This window comes from Bombus pyrosoma, linkage group LG4 (assembly GCF_014825855.1).
Source record: "Bombus pyrosoma isolate SC7728 linkage group LG4, ASM1482585v1, whole genome shotgun sequence".
In the NCBI taxonomy this organism is placed as follows: domain Eukaryota; kingdom Metazoa; phylum Arthropoda; class Insecta; order Hymenoptera; family Apidae; genus Bombus; species Bombus pyrosoma.
The window spans coordinates 1,411,496-1,432,238 of NC_057773.1; the positions used below are offsets into that span (position 1 = coordinate 1,411,496).

At 47.9% G+C, this 20,743-nt stretch overlaps 1 protein-coding gene across 2 annotated transcripts in view; it reads left to right on the forward strand.

Annotated features, from left to right (window-relative positions):
* Window positions 1-3,507: 3,507 nt before the first annotated feature.
* Window positions 3,508-20,743, forward strand: part of LOC122566664 — a 59,912-nt gene continuing 42,676 nt past the window's right edge. The window contains exon 1 of one of the 2 annotated variants that reach the window (XM_043724252.1): window positions 3,508-5,705. In XM_043724252.1, the coding sequence (XP_043580187.1) occupies window positions 4,296-5,705 (1,410 nt within the window). In that variant the 5' untranslated portion in view covers window positions 3,508-4,295. The remainder of the gene's footprint in view (window positions 5,706-20,743) is intronic. The other variant, XM_043724253.1, reaches the window with a different exon arrangement.

The window sequence follows — 20,743 nt, forward strand, 5'->3', positions numbered from 1 at the left end:
TTCGAACGCTAAGCGCTCTTTGTGTCCATCTGCCGAGAGGCGATGGAAACTAGCAGCCAGTTTCCAAAGCCGGTGGTCCGCTCGTAATCCCGTAAATCGATGATTGCTCACGCGACGCGTGTCATGGAATACGGCGCTACATTTACAACCCACTATGTTCGGTCTATTCTCCATCGATGCGATAGGAATCAACCCATAGAAATCGAAATTATGCAGCTACGGAACGCTTTTTGGTGGAACAGATTCATGCGACTAGCAGAAATCGTTTACAATCAAGTCGAGAGATATTACGAACGACTTCTTACGTCTCGAGATCCATGAAATTAGTTGTTGCGTCAAGCGCTTAATTACATATTAAATTGGAAGTATCACTGGTCAAACAGACGGAGAGCCCGTTACCGACCGAACATTCCTTGGACTTCTGTTTACCCTACCATTTGACACGAACGATGCAAGTCGTAGAGTCGAGTCCCTCGTTTAATCTCTTCTGTTTACCTTTCGATTATTTCCGATTCGTTCTCGTAAGTGAGTTGGCGATCGAACCGCAGCTCCGTTTAGCCGATCGTTCGTTAACATCAGATTGCGTGTCGGCACAACGATAAATAATAACGGAGGAATTTCATCGTCTATGGACGTGGCGCGAACGTCTATGATATCGACGCATTCGAATTCCGAGCGGGATTTTTTCGTGGCAACGTTCGGTGCCAAGGTAACGCGGTGAATGAAAACGAGAAGGAGAGGAGTGGCGTTGGGTTGCGAGATGTCAAGGGTCACTCCATCGAGAGGGGTCTTCGGAAATGGAGGTAAGGAATTCCATATATCGCGAGCAGAGTCTGCCACACGTTCTCCTTCTCGTCCCGTTCTTTGACTTTTCTTTGCGTTCACGATCTGCAGGTACACACAGTCCGTACGAAACGAGATTCACCACGGATGCGTTCGTGAATCGCCAACGAAAATGCGATTTGCACGCTTCGCGAGCTGCCCCCTGGTTTAAACTTTCAGGCCGATCATTCGCCAGCGTAATTTCCCAAAGCGTGAAACGTTACATAACTCGTAACGAATTCAAAGAGAAAAACAGTCAGACGCGTTTGACACAGAGAACCAGCGTTGCGAACTACCATTCCAGAGAGTAACAATGTGACCTACAAGCGTAATCTGCCGAGATAACCCCCTGAACCTGGGCAAAACTTTTTAGATCGAAAGCGGCGTGTCCCGACTACGCTACACGCCGATCTCTGCTCGGTTTTCTCGTAGGTTTGTGTAATCTAAGTCGTTTCCTGTTCTCAATTATCGTTAAAGACGCAATAAATGAACGATGATCGCGTAAGACCAAAGACCCGTGGACGACAATTCCGCCAAATATTATTTCGATTCGAAATCAGCGAGTTTTTCCACCAGAGGAGCAACGTCGGACGTCGAACAAGTTTCGTGTACGATACGTGCTCTCCCTGGTAGAACAAATCGATGCATTCAGAGCGGCCTGTTGGCACGAGAGCCGTGGCTAAATCCGCGTGACTAATTTCGCTTCGTGCCCACGAAAATTTTGATGGTATTCCGCGGAAGCGACCGTTCTCTAAAGCGGCTTGCGTCTTTTGTCGCTGCCGTTCCGACCTGGTCGAGTTTAGAAATAGAAAGACGGCAGGATCAGATTTGATTGCGCGAACTCGAAGCAATTCTGTGACGTCTGCCGTTGACGGCTTGCCACTTCATCGCTAGGCAATCGCTAATACTTGCGCGAAAAATGCATACCGAAACCACGGGAATTTGTTAGTGACACAAGCGTCGAGTCGCGGCTCTTAAATTTTCTCGGTACGCCGCGTCCAAACGACTGCATTCCACGGGAGTGTCTTACAGAGTCGAAGTCGGAGCGTCATTTATTCGTCTACTCGCCCCTCTCACCTGGGACCTCGGATCATTTATCTGGCAGGCTGATTACACGCGTTCCGTACGGCCACCGCTCGAAATCTCCGACTAGGATGCAATTTAATCGTCGTTTTTGCAACGACGCAACGCCGCTCTACCGTATGCGTGATTCTGACAAATGGCAACGAATTAATATCGGTAACGCGATGCCGCAAAAGTGAAACGATTAAGCGGCTCCTGCATTTTCACATACAATTTGCTCCAATGTCGTGCAGTCTGACTGTACCTCTTATACATGTGATGTATCTCGTCCGTGAACGAGGCAACGAGCTCGAGGAGAGATGAAACGCTTCGAACGACGGAACACGGACACGCGACAAAAAGACATCGTGAGGGAAAGATCGAATTGGAAGTGGAAGACGCGACGCGACATGTCGATAACTGACGGATATGATACTTTAACGAGAAGAATGCCATTGGATACGACCCGACTGGCATCGTGCGAGAGGATGCGTAGCTTCCTTTTTTCATTCTCTGGCTCGAATGGGAAAGGACCGATGACGCACAGGAACGATACATCTCGGTGATAGGTCGCGTACGGGCGCCTTTATCGAGGATCGAATCGGAGCGGAAGCCGTCCAAAAGGGCTGCCGTGTTTATTTATTGTGGCGCGTATAGCGGCCGGCTTAAAAGGCGCGATAAAAAACATCAGACGTCCTCCGTACGCGACGAAAAACCAGTCCTCGTTGTACCGGTTGTAGTAAGCCAGGCATCGCGATTCTATCGACCTCTCGTTCTCGCCCCAGCCTTTCGACCGGATTTCGAGGCTCCGCCGGACTCCGAATCCTCTCGGAATCTCTGAATGGCGACGCGAAAGTGAATGGGAAACGAAAAGGGTGGCCAGTCGCTGGTGTCGATCTCTCCGGACGATCGTAAAATCGGGACGCTACACGAATCGGTTGGGAACCGTGACAGAAACACGTGTATCGATTGCCATGGCTACATGCGGCCAGATAAAGGAAAACGCGTGCGACGATACGTGTAGATGTAAACACGTATACTGACGCGGTAGGGTTGGATCGAGTTCCGATTTCGCGGGTCGACGCAACGTCCCGTTCGTTCGAGAATACGCAAGGGCGATTCATCGGTCTTTAATTCTCGACGATATGGATGTACGCTGGCATAGCCTAGATCGCATAGATAAATAACTAATAATCGACATAGAGGGTATCGCCTTAGGGTAAATCCCGTCGCCGCGTTGATCGTGTAAGACGTGGCCAAGTGGAGATGGTGCGTCCACGTGGTGGAAGAGAAACTCAAACGGCAGCAATAATGCGCAAAAGAAAACGATGCGAAACTTGACGAAGAAAAGCGAAAGTTTTCAGTGGTGTTGGTTCGGTGTGAAATTTTTGGAGCGTAGTCATCGATCGGACGTACCAGATCCAAGGTATACCGCGTCCACTGGGAGTCCGTGAAACAACGTGTGCACGGTTGTTGCGGTGGCACACAAGAGCACACAGGTAAGGGACGAAGGGGACGCAGAAAAGTCGGCGGCCGAGGGTGACGGAGGGGGCGGGAGAGGGAGACGAATATCGCCCGCACGCATGCGCACTGCGTTCCGCGATCTCTCAAGCCGTCGACCAGAGAGGCTGGCCTCAGTCGCCCGCGACATTCGGTCCGCGATACGATTCGGTGTAATCTCCGTGTAGCTGGACTCGAGCGAGCAGTGTGCCGGTATCGGCGGCGAGGACGCGCGCGCGTTTCGTTCGTTTTCGAGGAAAGTGAGCGTCGGAAAGGAAAACGGTAATCACGTCGATTCGATCGTACATCGAAATCGAATCGGGCGTTTAGAGGCTCGAGTAGCCGGATCGAATTGTTGCGAACGAGTGACAGGAAAGATAGCAAACGCGCGATGGACGCGGAGACGGTATTCGAAGCAAGAAGGCGTGAGACGTGAGCAGGATCGTTGCGTCGCGAATCGTAGAAGGTTTCCCATTAGGAGGACATTGTTGCGGAATCGAGCGAACTGGAACGTGGCCAAAAGCAAGCGTCATACGGGACGTTTCGATATTCCCTGTTTCATCGGGTCACGCGCGATTTGTACCACGTGGTTCGACTGTGATCCCATCACCGTTACGTTGATTCTCGAAGCTCGGACACTAATAACCGCCTTTGGCGATCTATCCGCGCTGCCATTGCCAGCGAAACACGGCCGATCATTAATGTCTCGATCGGGACACCGGTCGGTCGCGGATCTCAGTGAGACGAAGTGCCACTGCGCTTTGATCGCGATGCATCGTTGAATAAAACGAACCGTGTGGTTTTCCAGCGACGAACAGACCAAGCTCGGAATCGCGATCGTGAGAATCGTGAGGATCGCGTGTCGCTAGGATAATGTAAGGTGCTCCGAGGAATACGGTTCCGAAGACGAAATGACGCGCGACAGGAGGCTGCTGTTACTCGTGATCCTTCTGATGGCATACGGTCTGTTCGCGATCGAGGCTAGGCATCGTCCCCACGAAAACACTGCTAACGACGACAAGCACAGACACAGGCACAGACACGAGTCATTCAATGGGAGGAGAAATCGCCATGACCTGGCCGACAGACGATCATCGCCTTGGTCGCAGGAACTCGACTACGAGGATGGCTCGTTGGTCGACCGAGAGGATCAAAAGGACGAGGAGGACGATGATTACGATGTTCGCCCCTATTACGAGAGATCCTATCCTCGGACCTCGAGGATTGCCGTTCACAGCCGGATGTTCGAACCGCGTTACCAGACTAGGTATCATCGAGGCGGTTATCGCGGAACCGGCTGGTACGAGGAGGACGAACAGAAACGCAGAGGTTCTTCTCGATACGCCGGTCGAAGCTACAGAATGAGATTCGAGAGGACCCACCACAGGCTCGACTATCCGAGGAATCGCGCCTGGGACTACGATTCGGCTGAAGACGGATTCGATTACGAGAAACCGCGGGCGTACAATGAAAACAGCCCCGACGGGCATCGTCCTTGGTGGAAAAATGGGAGGAAACACAGAGTCGGTATCTTTAGACACGACTGGCGCCTCGACGGTAGGAAGAGACATCGCTCCGGCGACTCGGAACCATCGAGGAGATTAGACGATTGGAGGAGGTCGAACTTCAGCGAGTCTAAGCCCTCCCACTCTAAGACCGACAGGAGGAGGATCGACAGCTTCGAGGATTACGAATATCACGTGGACGAATTTGACGACGCGGAGAACGACGAAGACGACGCCTCGAAGGAGACGGAGGATGAGGATCTGGACGAAGACGAGCTGGACAACGATTTCTATAGAAGCGAGAAGAAACCGCCGCTGAAAACTTACGACGACATCATCAGAAGGTTGACGTCCGATGATCCAACGACTCCCAGACTCACGGTCAAGAGAGACTACAGAAACATCGAGATGGATAGATACGCGAAGAGCGACGGCTTCGGGAATTTCAGATACGAGCCGAAAAATCTCACCAGGCCGCTGGATCGCGATCGTGGAAAGATCGCCGGCCTTCCCTACGTTAACTCCGCCTCTGGTCATCGGTCTCCGAGGAAGTTCGACGAGAATTTACCCGGCAAACTGTCGAGTTCGTTGGTCGAGCGTAAATCGTCGAAGAACGCCAGCAGCCTCGTGACGAAGAGCTTCGATCAGCCAGCGAACAAAGCCGGCTCGAAGATCGACGATACTCAGCCGAAGACCAAGAGTCTCGAGCAGGATTACGACGAGTATCTGAATACTTCGGACAACGAGAAGGAGGAGGATCTCATCAAGGCTGGAGTCGAGGAAGACACGGACATGCAGGCAGACGTTACTAATACGGTTAGTCCCGAGAAGCTTTCGTAAATCTCTCCTTTTCTGTGTTTTAAAAACGAACGGGAGGATGATCTCGTTTCGTCTGCGATAAACGCGAAAGCAATTGGATTCGCGAGAATCTAACGTTTAGTACGAACGTCGAATCGGTAGGCGAGCCGTGTCGGGATTAGCGAGTAATCGACATCGATGATACACTAAATGCTATATGGACGGGGAATTACTGTTGTCGGATAGAAAAACAGATTTACGAACGTTGTCTCGTCCATCTGATTATATGGGATAAAATATTTTCCGATCATTGGATCAAGTTTGCCTCGTTGTCGACCTTGATTACGTTCGCGCGTGGCTGTGAATCTTTAGCAAACGGAGAACGGAGAACGGTGAAATTCGCGAATCGATGATTCAAAGCGGTACGATTCGCGTTCAGTTTGCATCAGCCTTCGAGAAATTCCTGAAGCGAGTTCGCAAGATCTTTCCATGCCGACGGAACTGGAAGTCGTAAAGTCTCCTCGGGTTCCTCGGTATCGACCTTGTCGACGAAGATTAAGATCGTGGCTTGATTTTACGGAGCACGATCGCGCGCGCTCACCGTTGCACGCGAGAGAATCCTTATCGATGCTCTGCCTCTCGGATCGCAGCCTCTGTTCGCGCCACCGGCTTCCAGTGAGCGTCACGCTCAGTTTTATTTTCTTTTACAAACGTCTCGAAAATCGAAAGGAAGGAGGAAGGCAGACAACGTGGAAGGCGCGTCCTCTTCTTTTCCCCTCTAGGCACCGAAACATGGCAGATCGTTTAACGGTCTCCGTTCCACGCCAGCGACTCGTCGATCGACTTTCACAAAGCGCATCGGTGCAGAAGATTATGACGATTCGCCTTGAAATATCCTTTCGCGATTCGTCCTTGGCAATAAAGCTCACGAGGCAGCTCGAATAGGTGCCAGATACCTCTATTTCGGTTCGGCCTCTCATCGATGGCGCTTTCCACCCTTACTACTCAGAGCTCGAGTGGTTTTCGTTCGAGTCCTCCGACATACAGTCCGCTTCCCAGAACTATTTTGAATTCGTTGCACTTTCCTCGCTGGCTGGCTCGTTATTAAGAGACGTGCCGAGATGAAATGCAGTTCCTCTGACCTATGGGAGCCAAGATTAGATCGACCTTGGCAGTACGGGCGGCAACCGACCGCAAACCACTTTTATCCGCGTCAAAATTCTCGACCTGGCGTCCGCAGGTATGACCTCGGAGATACCACGGCTGCTGGGCGCCACTCTTTATTGCCGGAGTCTTGTGCGAAATCGATATCGCGAGTTCGGTCAACGATACCGCAGTTCCCTTCTTGTCGAACCTGAGTCACCGACCTGCTCCACGCGCGGAGTGTTAATCAACGGAGAGGATTCTTTCGCCGGCATCGCTCTAACAAAAAATCTCTAAAAGGATATGTCAAACATACTAATAAATCGTCTCGTTTCTTTCTGTATCTTTCACAGCTTGAGATTTTCTAGAAAACCACGAAACGCTGATAAGAATATTCGTATGTAATAATGAATTTTGCTTGAGCCTACGATCCTTGAAGACAGTTATCTTGACGAGAGCGATAGTTCCATGGTTAGCTAACGCGAAGTGGGTCAGCCGTTTGCGAACGCTTTAATACAACATTTTTCCTTAACATCCTTTGCAAGTAATCGTCGAAGAATAAAAAAACCTTACGTCTCACGAAAGTTACATCGTCTATGCGTCAGATAAAAGCACGTCGGCTACAGTACGAGATACAGAGAGCACAAGGAGAAAATAGATCGAAAGTAGTTCCGCGAAGAGGACGAGCGTGAAAGATTAAAATTCCATTCAGAGCGTTGATTAACGAGCGTAAATTTGGTAGATGAGCGAAGTCAGTGGGAATGTCAGTCGGCTGAAAAACAACCAGCTACCAGCTTCGAACAAAAAGGCTACTCTGTCTGGTTCGCGGGAACCGCGAATCTAGATGGCCAAATCTTCGCAGGGATCGCCAAATGCATTAATCGAAGACACACAGCTGTTATCCATCGTGAAGTCTCGACTATGATTTTACGAGATCGCCACGTGTTAATACAAAGTGTAAAGCTTTTTTGTTTGTTCTCGTAATTCGTTTGAATAAGCGCGCGATTAATGAAAATGTGACAGCGGTATCTACGAAGCAGAAAGATAACATCGAAAAGACGGTGTAGGAAGGTGAATTCGTCGGTATGCCTGCGAAGCAGATAACGATAGAGACGAAAGAGAGAAAGAATTTGGAAGGACCGTTGGTAGTTCCAATTAGTGGGATTCGTTTAAAAGAAAAATAGGACTCCGGTCGAAAGTATGCTCCGAGTCGAACCACTGATACACCGCGGGAGAACACCTTAATTCTACGGTAGTCGATCTCTTGCGCTGTAAAGAAAACGAAGGAGAAAAAGAAATTGAGTCGGCTGTCGTCGCGATCGCGTGGTTTGATTTTTTTTGTGCCAATTTACAAAGGTAAACCCGCCACGTTCCATCGGCGATTTACTTCTACATGCTGGTCGAAGTGGAATTACTGCGTCGGGTAATTGAGCAATTCTACGTGCACTTGCTTCTCGTGGTTTCTGCCGCGAATCTCTCCTTCGATCGTGCGTTATTAAAGGGAGACCATTGCACGACGCGAAATTTTCACCGTAACCGAAATAAACCGAACGAATAAGCGATTAGTCGTAGCGTGAATAACTGTGACTCTGTGCGAAAAATCGAAACTTTTCCGTACGCTTCTCACTGCGAATCATGGCGCTATGACGTGAAATGGCGGGCAATTTCATTATGTTACGAGTCAAGGGTAAACGAGTTCAGGAACGGCAGTTCTCGAACAAAGAAAACGCGAGGAATCAGCGAGCGTGCGACTATAATGAATTAAACGTTGATTCTATAATCACAACTCTCAATATACATAGCTGTTAGTCTCTCAGCTGTTATATTTTCAGACACCGATCACGATGCTCGTGTCGGCATTCGACTTGACACGACCTACCTTTCGACGAGGAAAATATCCTCGGCTAATGAAATCATCGTTACGCGACAGTACGTTGATTTGTGCAATTTTCGAACGGTTAACGGTAATAGTAACATCCTTGCTATAAACAATCGTCTCTACGACGATTTATACCGTTCTCTATGGGCTATATGGTCGTGCATAAAGTTTTATGATAATCGTAGGTCGTTGGTAACTGGTTAGAAGAAACATGCTCCAACACCCGCGTGAGATTGCTCGTACACGCTAAACTTGGTAACGTTGGACGAGCGAAGGTGTCGAGAGCGGATAAAGCGAGAAACGGCGATCTAGCTCGCTTGCTTCCTAGCTAGATCGTTTTCACTTGTCGTAGTTTCGAGAAACGCATTCCGTGTGTCGATGCGAGGCGATTTATTATACAATATATCGTACGATTTGTGATACGGGAGTAACTCGCGTTGTGTCGTTCATAATTTTTGCGAAGCTAAAAAGGGTACAATTGGTGATGACCGGCGTATCGGTAAACATCCGATAGACTTCGTAGAAACGATGTTTACGTAAAATGCAGATTGCACTCCGAGAAAGCGACTCTTTTTTCTCCCGCTTTCGCTGCCCGCAGATGACTGGCTGGCTGGCTGTTTGCTGGCAGACAGATTCCTCGGCACTTCGCCGAAACGCAGCCTCATGGTGGTGCATTAAGAAATGACTTTGCCACCTGACCAGGTAGGCAACACCCATAAGTCGACCGTAAAGGGTTACCACGGAAGCTCGTTAGGCCGTGCATAAATTTTGTAGCTTACTGTCGCGAAATTCTTACAGGAGAAAGTCCCACCATCCGAAGTTACAACCCTTCGTAAACCAACCGTGTTCATCGATCGGGAAAGGGAATGACCCTGCAATCGACGTCGATATCTTGGAAGGCGGCGCGCAAATGATTCCGTTGTTCGATCTTGAAGAAACAATTTAGCCTTTCTCTCTCTCTCTCCCTTCCCCTCTCTCACTCACTCACTCTATGTATCTCGGGTGAGTTTTAAATGGTAATGAAGTCATCGCAGTCAGTCAGACTGATAAGGGAGGCCACGCGTCAAAAAGTGTAACAAACGTCGATGATGCACAAGACGATTTCGCGAATCATTAATCTGCCAGGCGATTATTATCATATTTATATCTACGGGCTGAAAGTCCTATAATCTATATATGTATACATTGATTACTACAAGAGGAAAATTAGTTGTCTCGAGGGAATAGAAAGAAAACTACGACTGAAAGTATAGGAAGTACAGAAAGAGTTGATTTTTTTGCGGCAAAGATTAACATTAGTAATGAGTCTATTTATGTAATTTCACTGGCCATGAAGGATGCAGTGCGATTCTTGCTTGAGAAGAACGATGAATCATACACATCGCTGCCTAACCACAGAAAGAAGCCGCATGCATTCACTTAATGAATCAACGAAAATAGGCCCAATTCCGACGAATTGTAGGCCAACCTCGATCGACTCAATCTTTACACGAGTTTCTCAAGGTTCCACTGACTCGCGGTCAGCCTTAATAATATTATTTAAGTTTAACTTAACGTGGAAATCCATGAAGATTCAGCAAAAGAAGATGAGATCGCTTTCAGAGGAACTTTTTTATGGAATCTCTCTTTCTATGGAACTCTTCAGCCAGAATGGCATCGATCGCGATCGTGCACGATAGCGCGAGTCTCGTCTACGTGAAAGCGAGTGACAGATATCAGGTTCGAATCCAAAGAGCCTATTCTAGAATGATCGATTTTATCGCATCTTTCATATCATCGATCTTATCACCGGCTGGCTCGGTTTCAAATCGTCCTCCAAAACGAGGAAATGCACGAAGATATGACAAATAGCAATCGTCGTTTTTGACGAGAGTGGAATTAAAAACGATGCGATGCGTCAACTTCCAGCGGTCGTCAAATTATATTGCCTCGACAAATGACGCTGTGTCGTAAAATAAATACATCGCGGAATCTGGGTTTCGCGTGTTGCGTGAAACTGCCGGACCTCACTAAATCGGTGACTCACGAATTTCGCCAGCAAGTTCGGTTTGAATTACAGAATACTAGCGTCTCGACCGACTCGAACATGCATAGGCTAATTGATTCCTGGAAGCTCGTCTGCAACGAGAATTGTATCAGAGCAGATGCTGTATATACCGCCGAATATGTAAGGATTTGTATATCGAGGATTGGATAGTTTTCAAGATCGAGTGCACGTAAGCCTCCAGTTATTTAACATCTCATTCGTAATACAATGCGAGGTGACTAAACCTCTGCTACTTTTGTCATGCAAAACTAATTTACGCATCAGTATTCTACCAAGGGTCTCGATTAATTCGCCAGAATTAATATGCCATTTGGTAAACGCGACGAGCGGGCGATATTCAAATTTCGAGGTGCGTGAAGCCGCGAATGTATCATCAAAGAATTGGGCAGCGTTCCAGGTCAAACGGATTTCGATCAAATTATTAGCCGTGGATATTGTGTACCGCATCTTCTGCAATGAATCGGTCGTTGGTTCCATGGGGTCTGATAACATCGATCTGAAATTAACCACGACCGGGTCATACAGCTGTCGAGTACTATTATCGAATTCAGGTCATTCTCGTGTCCACTTGGAGTATTTCCAACATCGCGTATTCTAGTGCTGATGCGCCGATAAAATCCAAGAATATGCCGCTGCTGTCCTCGCGAGCCAAGCTCGTAGTATCTGCGCCTAAATCTAATTCTATACAAAAATGAGCATACAGGTGGGGTTAGGCTCTGCCTAAACGCAATCGGTTAATAATCTCTTGCCACGTAGAAATTCAATTTCATTGGCTGTCTTGTAATTTATATTCTTAGTCCCCGGTCTCGATAGTAATTAGGATGGTCCACCCGTAGACGTTAATATTGTTTACACTATCGATCCATTCCGAAGGCTGGAGGCGGTCGGCTTGTCAGAGATTTCCATTAAATCTCCAGTGGAAACAGCTTCGAAGTAATTTCGTTTGGCACGAGATACGCGCGAAAGGAACACGATCGATTAAATAATACGTTACCACCTTCGAGATTTCCGCCTATACAGGGATGAAGTCATTATAAAAAGCCCTAGCTCGAGTCACGGATCGGCCATCTAAAGTGGTTATAAGAAAGAAAGAACACTTGTTTACCTTAACGGAACCTTAATGGGGTTGCTGTTATCATCGCTTGCCGAACCATTAAGGTTCCCGTACGCACCAGCTTGGGCGCCGCGTAGTCTGCACTTTCTCGGTATAGTTGGAGCATAATTTTCCGTCAGATCTCACGCAGCGATCTTGCAAAGCGCCGTATTTCCAAGAAAATCGGGGGTTCGTGAAAAACATGCAGCCGTTTTTCGGTCAAGGGGCAGATTATGACGCTCGATTTCACGTGACGTCCTATTCTCCAGACGGATTAAGAGAATCCGTTGGAATTAAGGATCTTTTCGAGGAAGAACGTTAAACGAACGTTAAACCGGCTCGTTTCTGCGCTGTTCGGGAATTTCTATGGCGATCACGTTCCATTCACGAAGCACCGGAGTAGCCACCGGCTCCTCGGTCGAAGAATTAACTCTGAAAATGCCTATTTACGAGACAAAATACCCGAGGAATGACAATACTCCGAAATCCCGTGAGGATCGTAGAGTACGGTGGCCTAAGCGCGGTCTCTTCGTAATATACCGTCAGATTGCTAAACCACGAGCCTGTGACAAACTTTCGGTGCGTATATTACGTGCGTATAATTTATGCAATCTCTCCACGATCGTATTCTAGATTCATCTAATCCTCGCAAGGAAACTCTCGCATGCCGCTGTAGTGTATTTATGAAATTCGGAGAATGAAAGTCGCGATGCGTGCAGCGCGCTGACTCCCTGGCCGTGAACGATCTCGTATAATCTTGGGTGGTCGTCCCCCCTCGTGTGTTTGCCATAAAGGAGCTTTATGCTCGAGGCAGAACCGCGAGAAACGTCTGGTTCGGTTGTTCCCGTAAAATTAATCGTTCGATTCGCCTTCCTAATTCGCTCGTCTGTACACACATTCCTCCGTTTCGTTCTGGTTGCCGTTCGAAATTCTTCGAGATGCTACGCCCATCGTTCGACGACCAACGTCACATCGATATTCTTATGCAGACTGTGTAACTTGCGTTATTCGGCGTGGAATTCAACCGCGCTCGTTCAAAGAGACATTTTATTTTTCGATTTTCCTGATGAAGAGACGTTCCAGAGACGACCAACCATAGCGTCCTGGCCGTTCTAACACCGCGACGTGGGTGCCCTCCGAATTTACGACGGAAGGGCCATTTTCATTGGCCCTCGTTACCGCGGCATAGCTTCACTGTCGCCATCGATTCAAAGAACAGTGACAGTGAGATTTAGCGCTCCTAAATTGTCAACGCTGCTTAACAAGCGTTAATAGCGTCCGCTTGGTTGGCTGGATTTTTTACCCTTTTAACGCACTACCATCGATTCAGGAAGTAAAACGAGTCAAGAGGAAAGCAACGCATGATCTAAGAAATTGGCCGGCTTTTCGAAGGAAGTTACGATAGCACGGAGGAATCTGGGGCACGCGAAAAGCGAGACAGACCGGGTCCACTTTGCCGCCAACGTAAGTGTGATTTATTCGATTGTCCGATCGTCTCGGCGGTAATTATCCTGTACAGCGCGATGTATAAGCCAATTTATATCGTGCGACTCGTGAAGTGGTCGCGACTCGATGTAATTCGCGCAATTTGTGCGGCCTGATTAACTGCGCCTGTCGCTAATTACGATATATAAATGCGTACATTCGATAATTATGATATCGTACAACGGCCAGATATCGATAGGTGAACGTTCCTACGAGCGATTGGCGGCAGACAGATATCGCGGAAAATCGCGTAACGTCACAGAGGGAACCTGTACGCCCGAGATTATCAGATATCGCAGCAACAGCGACCTTTCTGTAATGGCGAGACATAACCGTTTGAGCGAACGCAACAGCCGCGTCGTCGAACGCACAATGTTGCGAATAAGAACGTCGACTTCATAAAAACGGTGAAATGGGTTGACAAAAAATCAATTGTAATAAGTGGTACGCGTTAGCGCGAATTAGTATTTCAACGCTCCAATTATGTTCGGTAAATAAGAATCCGACGCGTTTGATTTCCGCTTGCAGGATATAATTAAACGTTACCGCTGGATTTGCATAAACGAGCCGGACGCAGCGCCATCGGCAAAAGGAAGTACTGCTCGAAAACGCGAGGCAGTTGCCGATGGAAACATGTACTCGAAGTATTAATCAAGGAAAATTATGCAAACGACGTTAAACGATACACGTGTAATCGCAATCGGAGGTACAACAATTTTCATAATGGTTAGAATGCACGTAAACAACGATAGTTGCGCCTGCACGCATCGATTCCCATGGAATTTTCTCATTGGCGTCTCCACTGATAAACAAATCGTGCACGATTAACTTCTTCAAGAGTTGTTTGTTATTTTAATCAATTGTTACAAGGATCAATGATATCGGTTGATATTTACGAGAGCCACTGGCGAATCGAACGGGACCGAATTTTACGTTCGAGGATCGGTCATGGTGAGCCTTTCCCTTCGCCTCGTTTCAAGAAAATCGGTGGGGAAGCGACAAGTATCGAAAGCCGAGACTCAAAATACGAAGACGAACGAGTTATTTGGGCAATCACCACGCGTGTCATCGTGGTGCAATTGATGACGCAATGATGTGCCGATGTTAACTCGCGCCAAGAGCATAAAGTTTACCCTTTCTATGTTTTCTCGGCGAGCGTTCGAGAGCCAGCGAGGCGACCGAGTACGCCAGAATGCGGCTTCCAGAAAACACGTGCTTCTTTTACCCAGTAGACCGACATGTTTACATAGATGTTCTGCCGTCTGTTTGCTCATCGTATACCTTGACGCTACTTTACGATACTTGTACTTATGTGTTGGCACGCACGCCCAATATTTATGCAACGACTCGATGACTTAAGCTTAAGATGCGGCTTTATCTCGCGCCGCTACGCATGATCCGATAATTTCAAGAGGAGCTTTGCGTCAATGGGCACAAATGCGATTACGCTTAGAGAAGCTGCTTCACTCATGATTGTCTCCATTTTTTCCACTCGTCTGTTATACGGACACTCGATCGCTCGAGATAACATTCGTCGCGACTAATGAAACACCGCTGACTCGATCCTCAATCGTAATCGTTCTGCATCGCGACTAACTCGATTTTATCTATTAGCGACAAGCAGCTAATCCCCGGTTTTTTCTTCGATCGCGTATCGATCATAATTAATAGTCGCAAATACGATGCCCATCTCATAAATAATTCATAATAATTCATTTATATTTCATATACAAGCGCCAGTTGAAGAGCGACGAGCTATCGCGTATCTATCGTTGATGTAATGGCTTATTTAATTGCATAGTCGATAGTCAAAGTGTCTAATTAGTTGCGCGTCCCCTGACACAAATCGCAATCGACAATTCAGTCGCTTCTCGGAGATTTAATGATTCTGGTATCCGTGAAAAACCTACCGATGCATCATTCATCGGTGGCCATCCCGTGCGAGCACAAACGCGGGCAATAAAACAGTTTCGTAACGAAAGATTGACTTCTCGCGTGGCGGCATAAACGTCTGAAGTCGCCGGGAAGGAAAAATACAAGCGTCAGGGCTATTAGCTAACGGTAAACGTTGCAAAACTAATGTTAATCGAGATGATCGTAACCGGTACGTTTACCATTGGTTACTTGAATCATCCGTAAAAGTTTTGGATCGAAAAGAAATCCCCGATCAAGATCTGTCGCAGCACCCATGCGTACCTCTACTTAAGTCCCAACCATTCGCGTTAATTCGCTAAGGGGATCGTAAACGTTCACAACTTCGGTCCATAAATCAACGGGTCGTTTCGCCAGTTAATTTTACCTTGGTCACGAATAACGACACCTGAAACTTGTGACAAAAATAAACGAAAGAAGAAAGTTCTTTGGCGAATCAAAGGAAATTTTAATAAGCGTGATTTTTTTTAATCGCATTGCGGTGATCGAAAGGTAAGCGGCGACTCGATGAATCATTCGCACGAATAAATTAGCTGGAACTACATGCGAGCAACGACAATCGCACCGTCTCCGAGCATTATTACACTCAATTAAATGCAACTACAGAATAGCGTATGAAACCCGATACACCTCGCACCCCGAAAGATTTAAATTCGCCCGTTACGCGACAATCAGTCGTGCTCCATTCTCGCGAATATCTCGTTCTTCCTACGCGCCTCTAGCCTCCATAAATATGCAACCGAGAGACTCGCGAATAGTCAATGTGCGAGCGCCGCGCTAAAATTAATACTCGGTCGTGCGTGGTGTTCGTTAGACTGCCAGTCCGAGTCGGTCGATGGAATTTTACCTTTGACATTTGACATGGAACCACCTAGACAGTTCCATCTTCACGTTCCCATTAGAAATTACGCTCTATCCACAGGCGTTCGCATCGATTAACCGTCTGGAGAAATAAGAATATCGCACGATTGACTGACAACTCGACGAAATCGACGCGCGAGAATTAGCCATAAAGAAACGTGGTTCTCGTCTCGAAACGTTCGATCAGAAACGACCGGTTGTACAACGAAAATGGCAAAATATTAGGAAAATACGATACGCGTGTCGTGTTGTCTCTCAATCCTTTTTTGGTAATTTATGGCAATACGAATTGTCGCGATAATTTCACTCTCACGAGTCCTAAGGGACGTTTGCAATTATAAATAGTCGTCTAGCGAACTCCGTCGGAGACCGAGACGCGTGGCTAATTGCATATCGCGACCGAATCGGCGTGCACAATTTGTATGTATGCAAAGACTAATTAACGAGTTAATTAACATCGAATTCGAGAGAAAGCACGTGACGATCGATGATTAAATTATGCGATTGCCAATCGTGCATCCTTTCGTCCATTCGATACGCATCGGCTGCGTTAATTGCGAGCCATCTTCGATATTTGGCGGACGCGTGGCAAGCCGTACGATCGAAAAGAAGAGAATCGAGGACAAATAAACGTTGATCGACTATTCGACGCCAGAGAAACGATCTGGCTGAGAAACGGTATTGCGTAACGCGGCAACGTCATCAACGAATTAACAGTTATGCTAATAACGATCCTTGAATAGACAATTCTCTATCGCGATCCTGTCACGTTCCTGTCGCGTTCCTGTCGCAACCAGCCGGCATCGGGTCTTTGCGTGATTTCCGATGGAATCCGGTTTATTTTCACTCAGCGAAGGAAACGGCGAGTTTCAAATAATGCAGCCGCTTCCTAGCGATGTTGGCAGGAAGTGGGTGGCTGGTCGGCATAGCGAGATTTTCACCGGAAAAGTCAACGAACTTTATCCCTAGCGAATGTTTGTTTCGCGGATGCTGATCGCGGTCGAATTTATCGCACGCGCGTGCATTCGCGCTTGTTAATGCCCTCACGATCTCCTCTCAACGTCACGTACTTCTGAGAACGAGGTTTTCACTCTATTATTATCGACGCGAACGATCAATGCAATGGACAGTTCTTTGCCACAAAACTAACTTTCTCGTATATTCGGCGATTTAGTCACGTCCGCGTTAAGGCGGAAACGACACAGTCCAATTTATAACCTGCGTGAAGCGTTTGTGAGAATTATTATGGCAACTGCGACGCGTCGGTTCGTTATTATGCGTCGACCTCAAAGTGGCGAGACACGATACAGGCGTGGTAATAACGTTTCATTCCGTTTGTTCTTTCTATCGCGTTGCACGTGTCTCTTTCACGCGGGACGTCGAGCTTCCTCTTTAAACAGTGCCCGATATACCGGGACAGCGTCTCTTGCGCGGTAATTAGTTCCTTTGTAATCCTATGTCAGTGTAGTATCCCCGAGGTTTCTCGAGAAGGCGCTAGGGCGAGGATACGGGTAGCTCGATGTTCGAACACGTTTCTTCGATGATTTTATTGCGAATGTAGCGACAACGGAGAACATAATGCAACATTCATTTCCGCGTGAGCCCTCCTCCAGCCGTTGAATGTTGGTATTCGCTCGAAGCAACAGTTTCGTACCGCTTTCGCGCTCGTTTCTTCGAAGCGCGTATGCTCGCACGAATATTAATGACGCGAATTCGTTGATTCCCATTGATGTCATCGTTCCGACTGATTCACAAGCGAGGCGAACGCACGAGGAATTTCAGTAACGCGACGGCAAACGTCTGGCCGTTCTCCGATGCGTCACGAGATACGTCGAGAATAAACGTCAGGCAAATATCGTATCGGCGGTGCTTGTCGCAAAAACGGACGGCGGAGCGTTTCATCAATTTCACCCATAGACTCTCTAATTCGATCCGACGTCCCGCGCGTTGCCGTGTCACGTTGTTTTGCCTCGATTTGCATGCCTTGGAAGCCTTAGAAGCTGACAGCCTCGTTCCCGTACCGCTGTTCCAACACCGATGGCCAACTTAATTGCTTCATTGTATTACGCGGTTAAGCTTCATCCTTATCCTAGGCCTTTCTTCTCTGCGTTAACGGAGAATTCGCTTCGTAGCTCGCATCATGATAATGCACAACTTCTTTTCCCTATACGCTTTGAACGTACTGCAAACGGATTCCTTCTCTCGTTTCTTCTTTATTCCGAAGCGCGTCTCGCAAACAAACAAATACAGCAAAGTGTCAGAGGTTTCTGCTTTCACAGTGCAATAATCGTGCACGCAACGACGATAATTGCACCGGAGAATAATCCCGTGTTCCCGCATCGACGATTATCATAGCGGAACGCGAAACGATATGTTGCGAATGAGCTGAAACCATTGGCGAAGTGCAACGACCCTCCTGTGTCACGGGCTCTCCAACTCAGTTTACTAACATTTGCCAACTAGATACCACGACAGTCGTCTATCTTCAGCCGCTGTTGCTATTTCGGCGACTATACACACCCTATCACGGTCGACCGCGCTATTCTCCACTACTCTTCCACAGAAAATCCCCGCTCTCCACCTTCGGATCTTCGTACTCCGATTTTGTCCTGCACATCGCGTTCTCCGGGAAGAATCTCGCTTCTTATCGAGGCAAGTGCATAACTTATGCACGTCGCATCGTTGAATGTATTCCGAAGATACTTAAACTCGTAGAAGTTGCTTTTACGAAGCTGCGTCGTGGAGGAACGTTCCGAGGCATTGAAAGCCCGCGCCCGAGCCAATTGGTACGCGCGGCAGCGAATCCTTGATAAAAGCGCCTACCTGGCGGGCAGAAATTTTTCGTGTCTACTTACGTTCTGAAGCCACCTTTTGTTGCGTCATGACTTCGCGCGCGCGCGCGATTAGTCACGGGATATTTCCGAACCGCTGAAAAGGAGCAGCTTTTATCCGCCGGATCGGGTTTAGGCCGGTACTCATTGAGCTGTTAGACTGGAAGTATCGCTGGTTGTATTCAGACTTCGATTAAGATCGCCGTTGACCTATCTATAAATAGACGGTGACCGAACGATTTGACGAGAAAACCGATAAAATTCGAATCCTATAATGCACGCAGTTCGGCTCAGTTATGGCACGATCAATCGCTAATTGCAAATTCTTTCGTAATCGACGAAAGAAATGCGGAAGAAACGAGTCGTTGAAAGTCGAAGACTTTCCCAGATCGAACGATGGCTCGTTGGGTCGTAAAGAGAGTTTTTTCGACTTTCAAAGACACACGGAACGATTCGTTGGGAAGCAAGAGCCGATTCGAAGGGACAAAGCGATCTTTGTGCGTAATTAGACGCAACCCGATGCCAGTGACATTTGGAGGAGAGGTCGAGAAGGTCCGACGACGTTAATCGTCGCCCATAGCCATGTAAGTGTCGTCAGGAGATCGAGAAGAAACCGGCAATTACGGCCGCCATAAAATACGCGTGGGGAAAGGTGCGTGGAACGAAGCGCAGCGTGTAACTCAGCTTCGAAGAGCCGGGATCGCGGAACAATGCGCCTTCGGCTTCGATTATCTTAATTATCTTCTCACGCCCCTGCGGTATAAATTGTGGAGTTGGACACCTGCTAGCTGATACACCCGTGTTACGGCAATGCGTCCAGCCAATGCGTGGATCAACGATTTTGCGTTTACCGTCATAGATAAAGATCGAGAGGCAGCCAGTGTTATTATACCACTGTCTGTCGATATTTATCTCATAGCCATCGTATAAATTACGTTCGTATGACCGGTCAATTGGATCGTTTGATCGACATTCCTATCGATCGACAAACGTCATCGTTGCATTGTTTCGGTTAAACAAGAACGAACTATCACCCGATCCATTAAATTTCGATAGATCACTGGCATCGTAGTGCGTGCAGCTATATCCGCGTACCGCTGCCGGCACACGTGCTGCCACGTTAACATCGTTCGAGATCATGTCGGAGCAAACGTGTTCCGCTGTTTAATGCGTTCCCGCGTCGTCCGCGCGTCTACCAGAGATACCGAGTACACGCACCGATGCGACCGCTTGAAACTGGTCTACCAAGCGCGAGTTTCTCCGCGGGGAATCCAGCAGAAGTTCACGCGAATAACGGGTCCTCCGTATTAGTTATGCATCGCGCGGCATTGTTTTACAATTGCACGCGTCTAGGGGAGATCTTGTACCTTTTTTCCCGAACAATGGCACACCACGGCAACGAGATCGTTGCTGCGCAGAGGAGCGAAAGTCTCACAGGCTACACGCCACTCGGCGATCGCGTCTCGACCTTATTTTCTTATCGAGGATCGTCGGCTCTATTAATCGGCGCAAGTACAAGGTAGCCGATAAAAATTCTCGAGAAGGAAGAGGAATCAGGGGCTGAGTCGGAGCTTTAGTGCCTTGGACGATCGGATACAAGCGTGGCATCGATGAAACAGATCGCGATTACATCTCGCTAATTGCTCGTTCCGGTGGCATGAGGGGCGCGGTAAATTACTAGCCAGGCAACTCTAATTCCCGGCGGAATCGATAGATAACTACTAATTGCGACAGTTTCTCTAAATGGTCGTGCTCGAGCTGACGATTAGGATTAACGACTCGGTT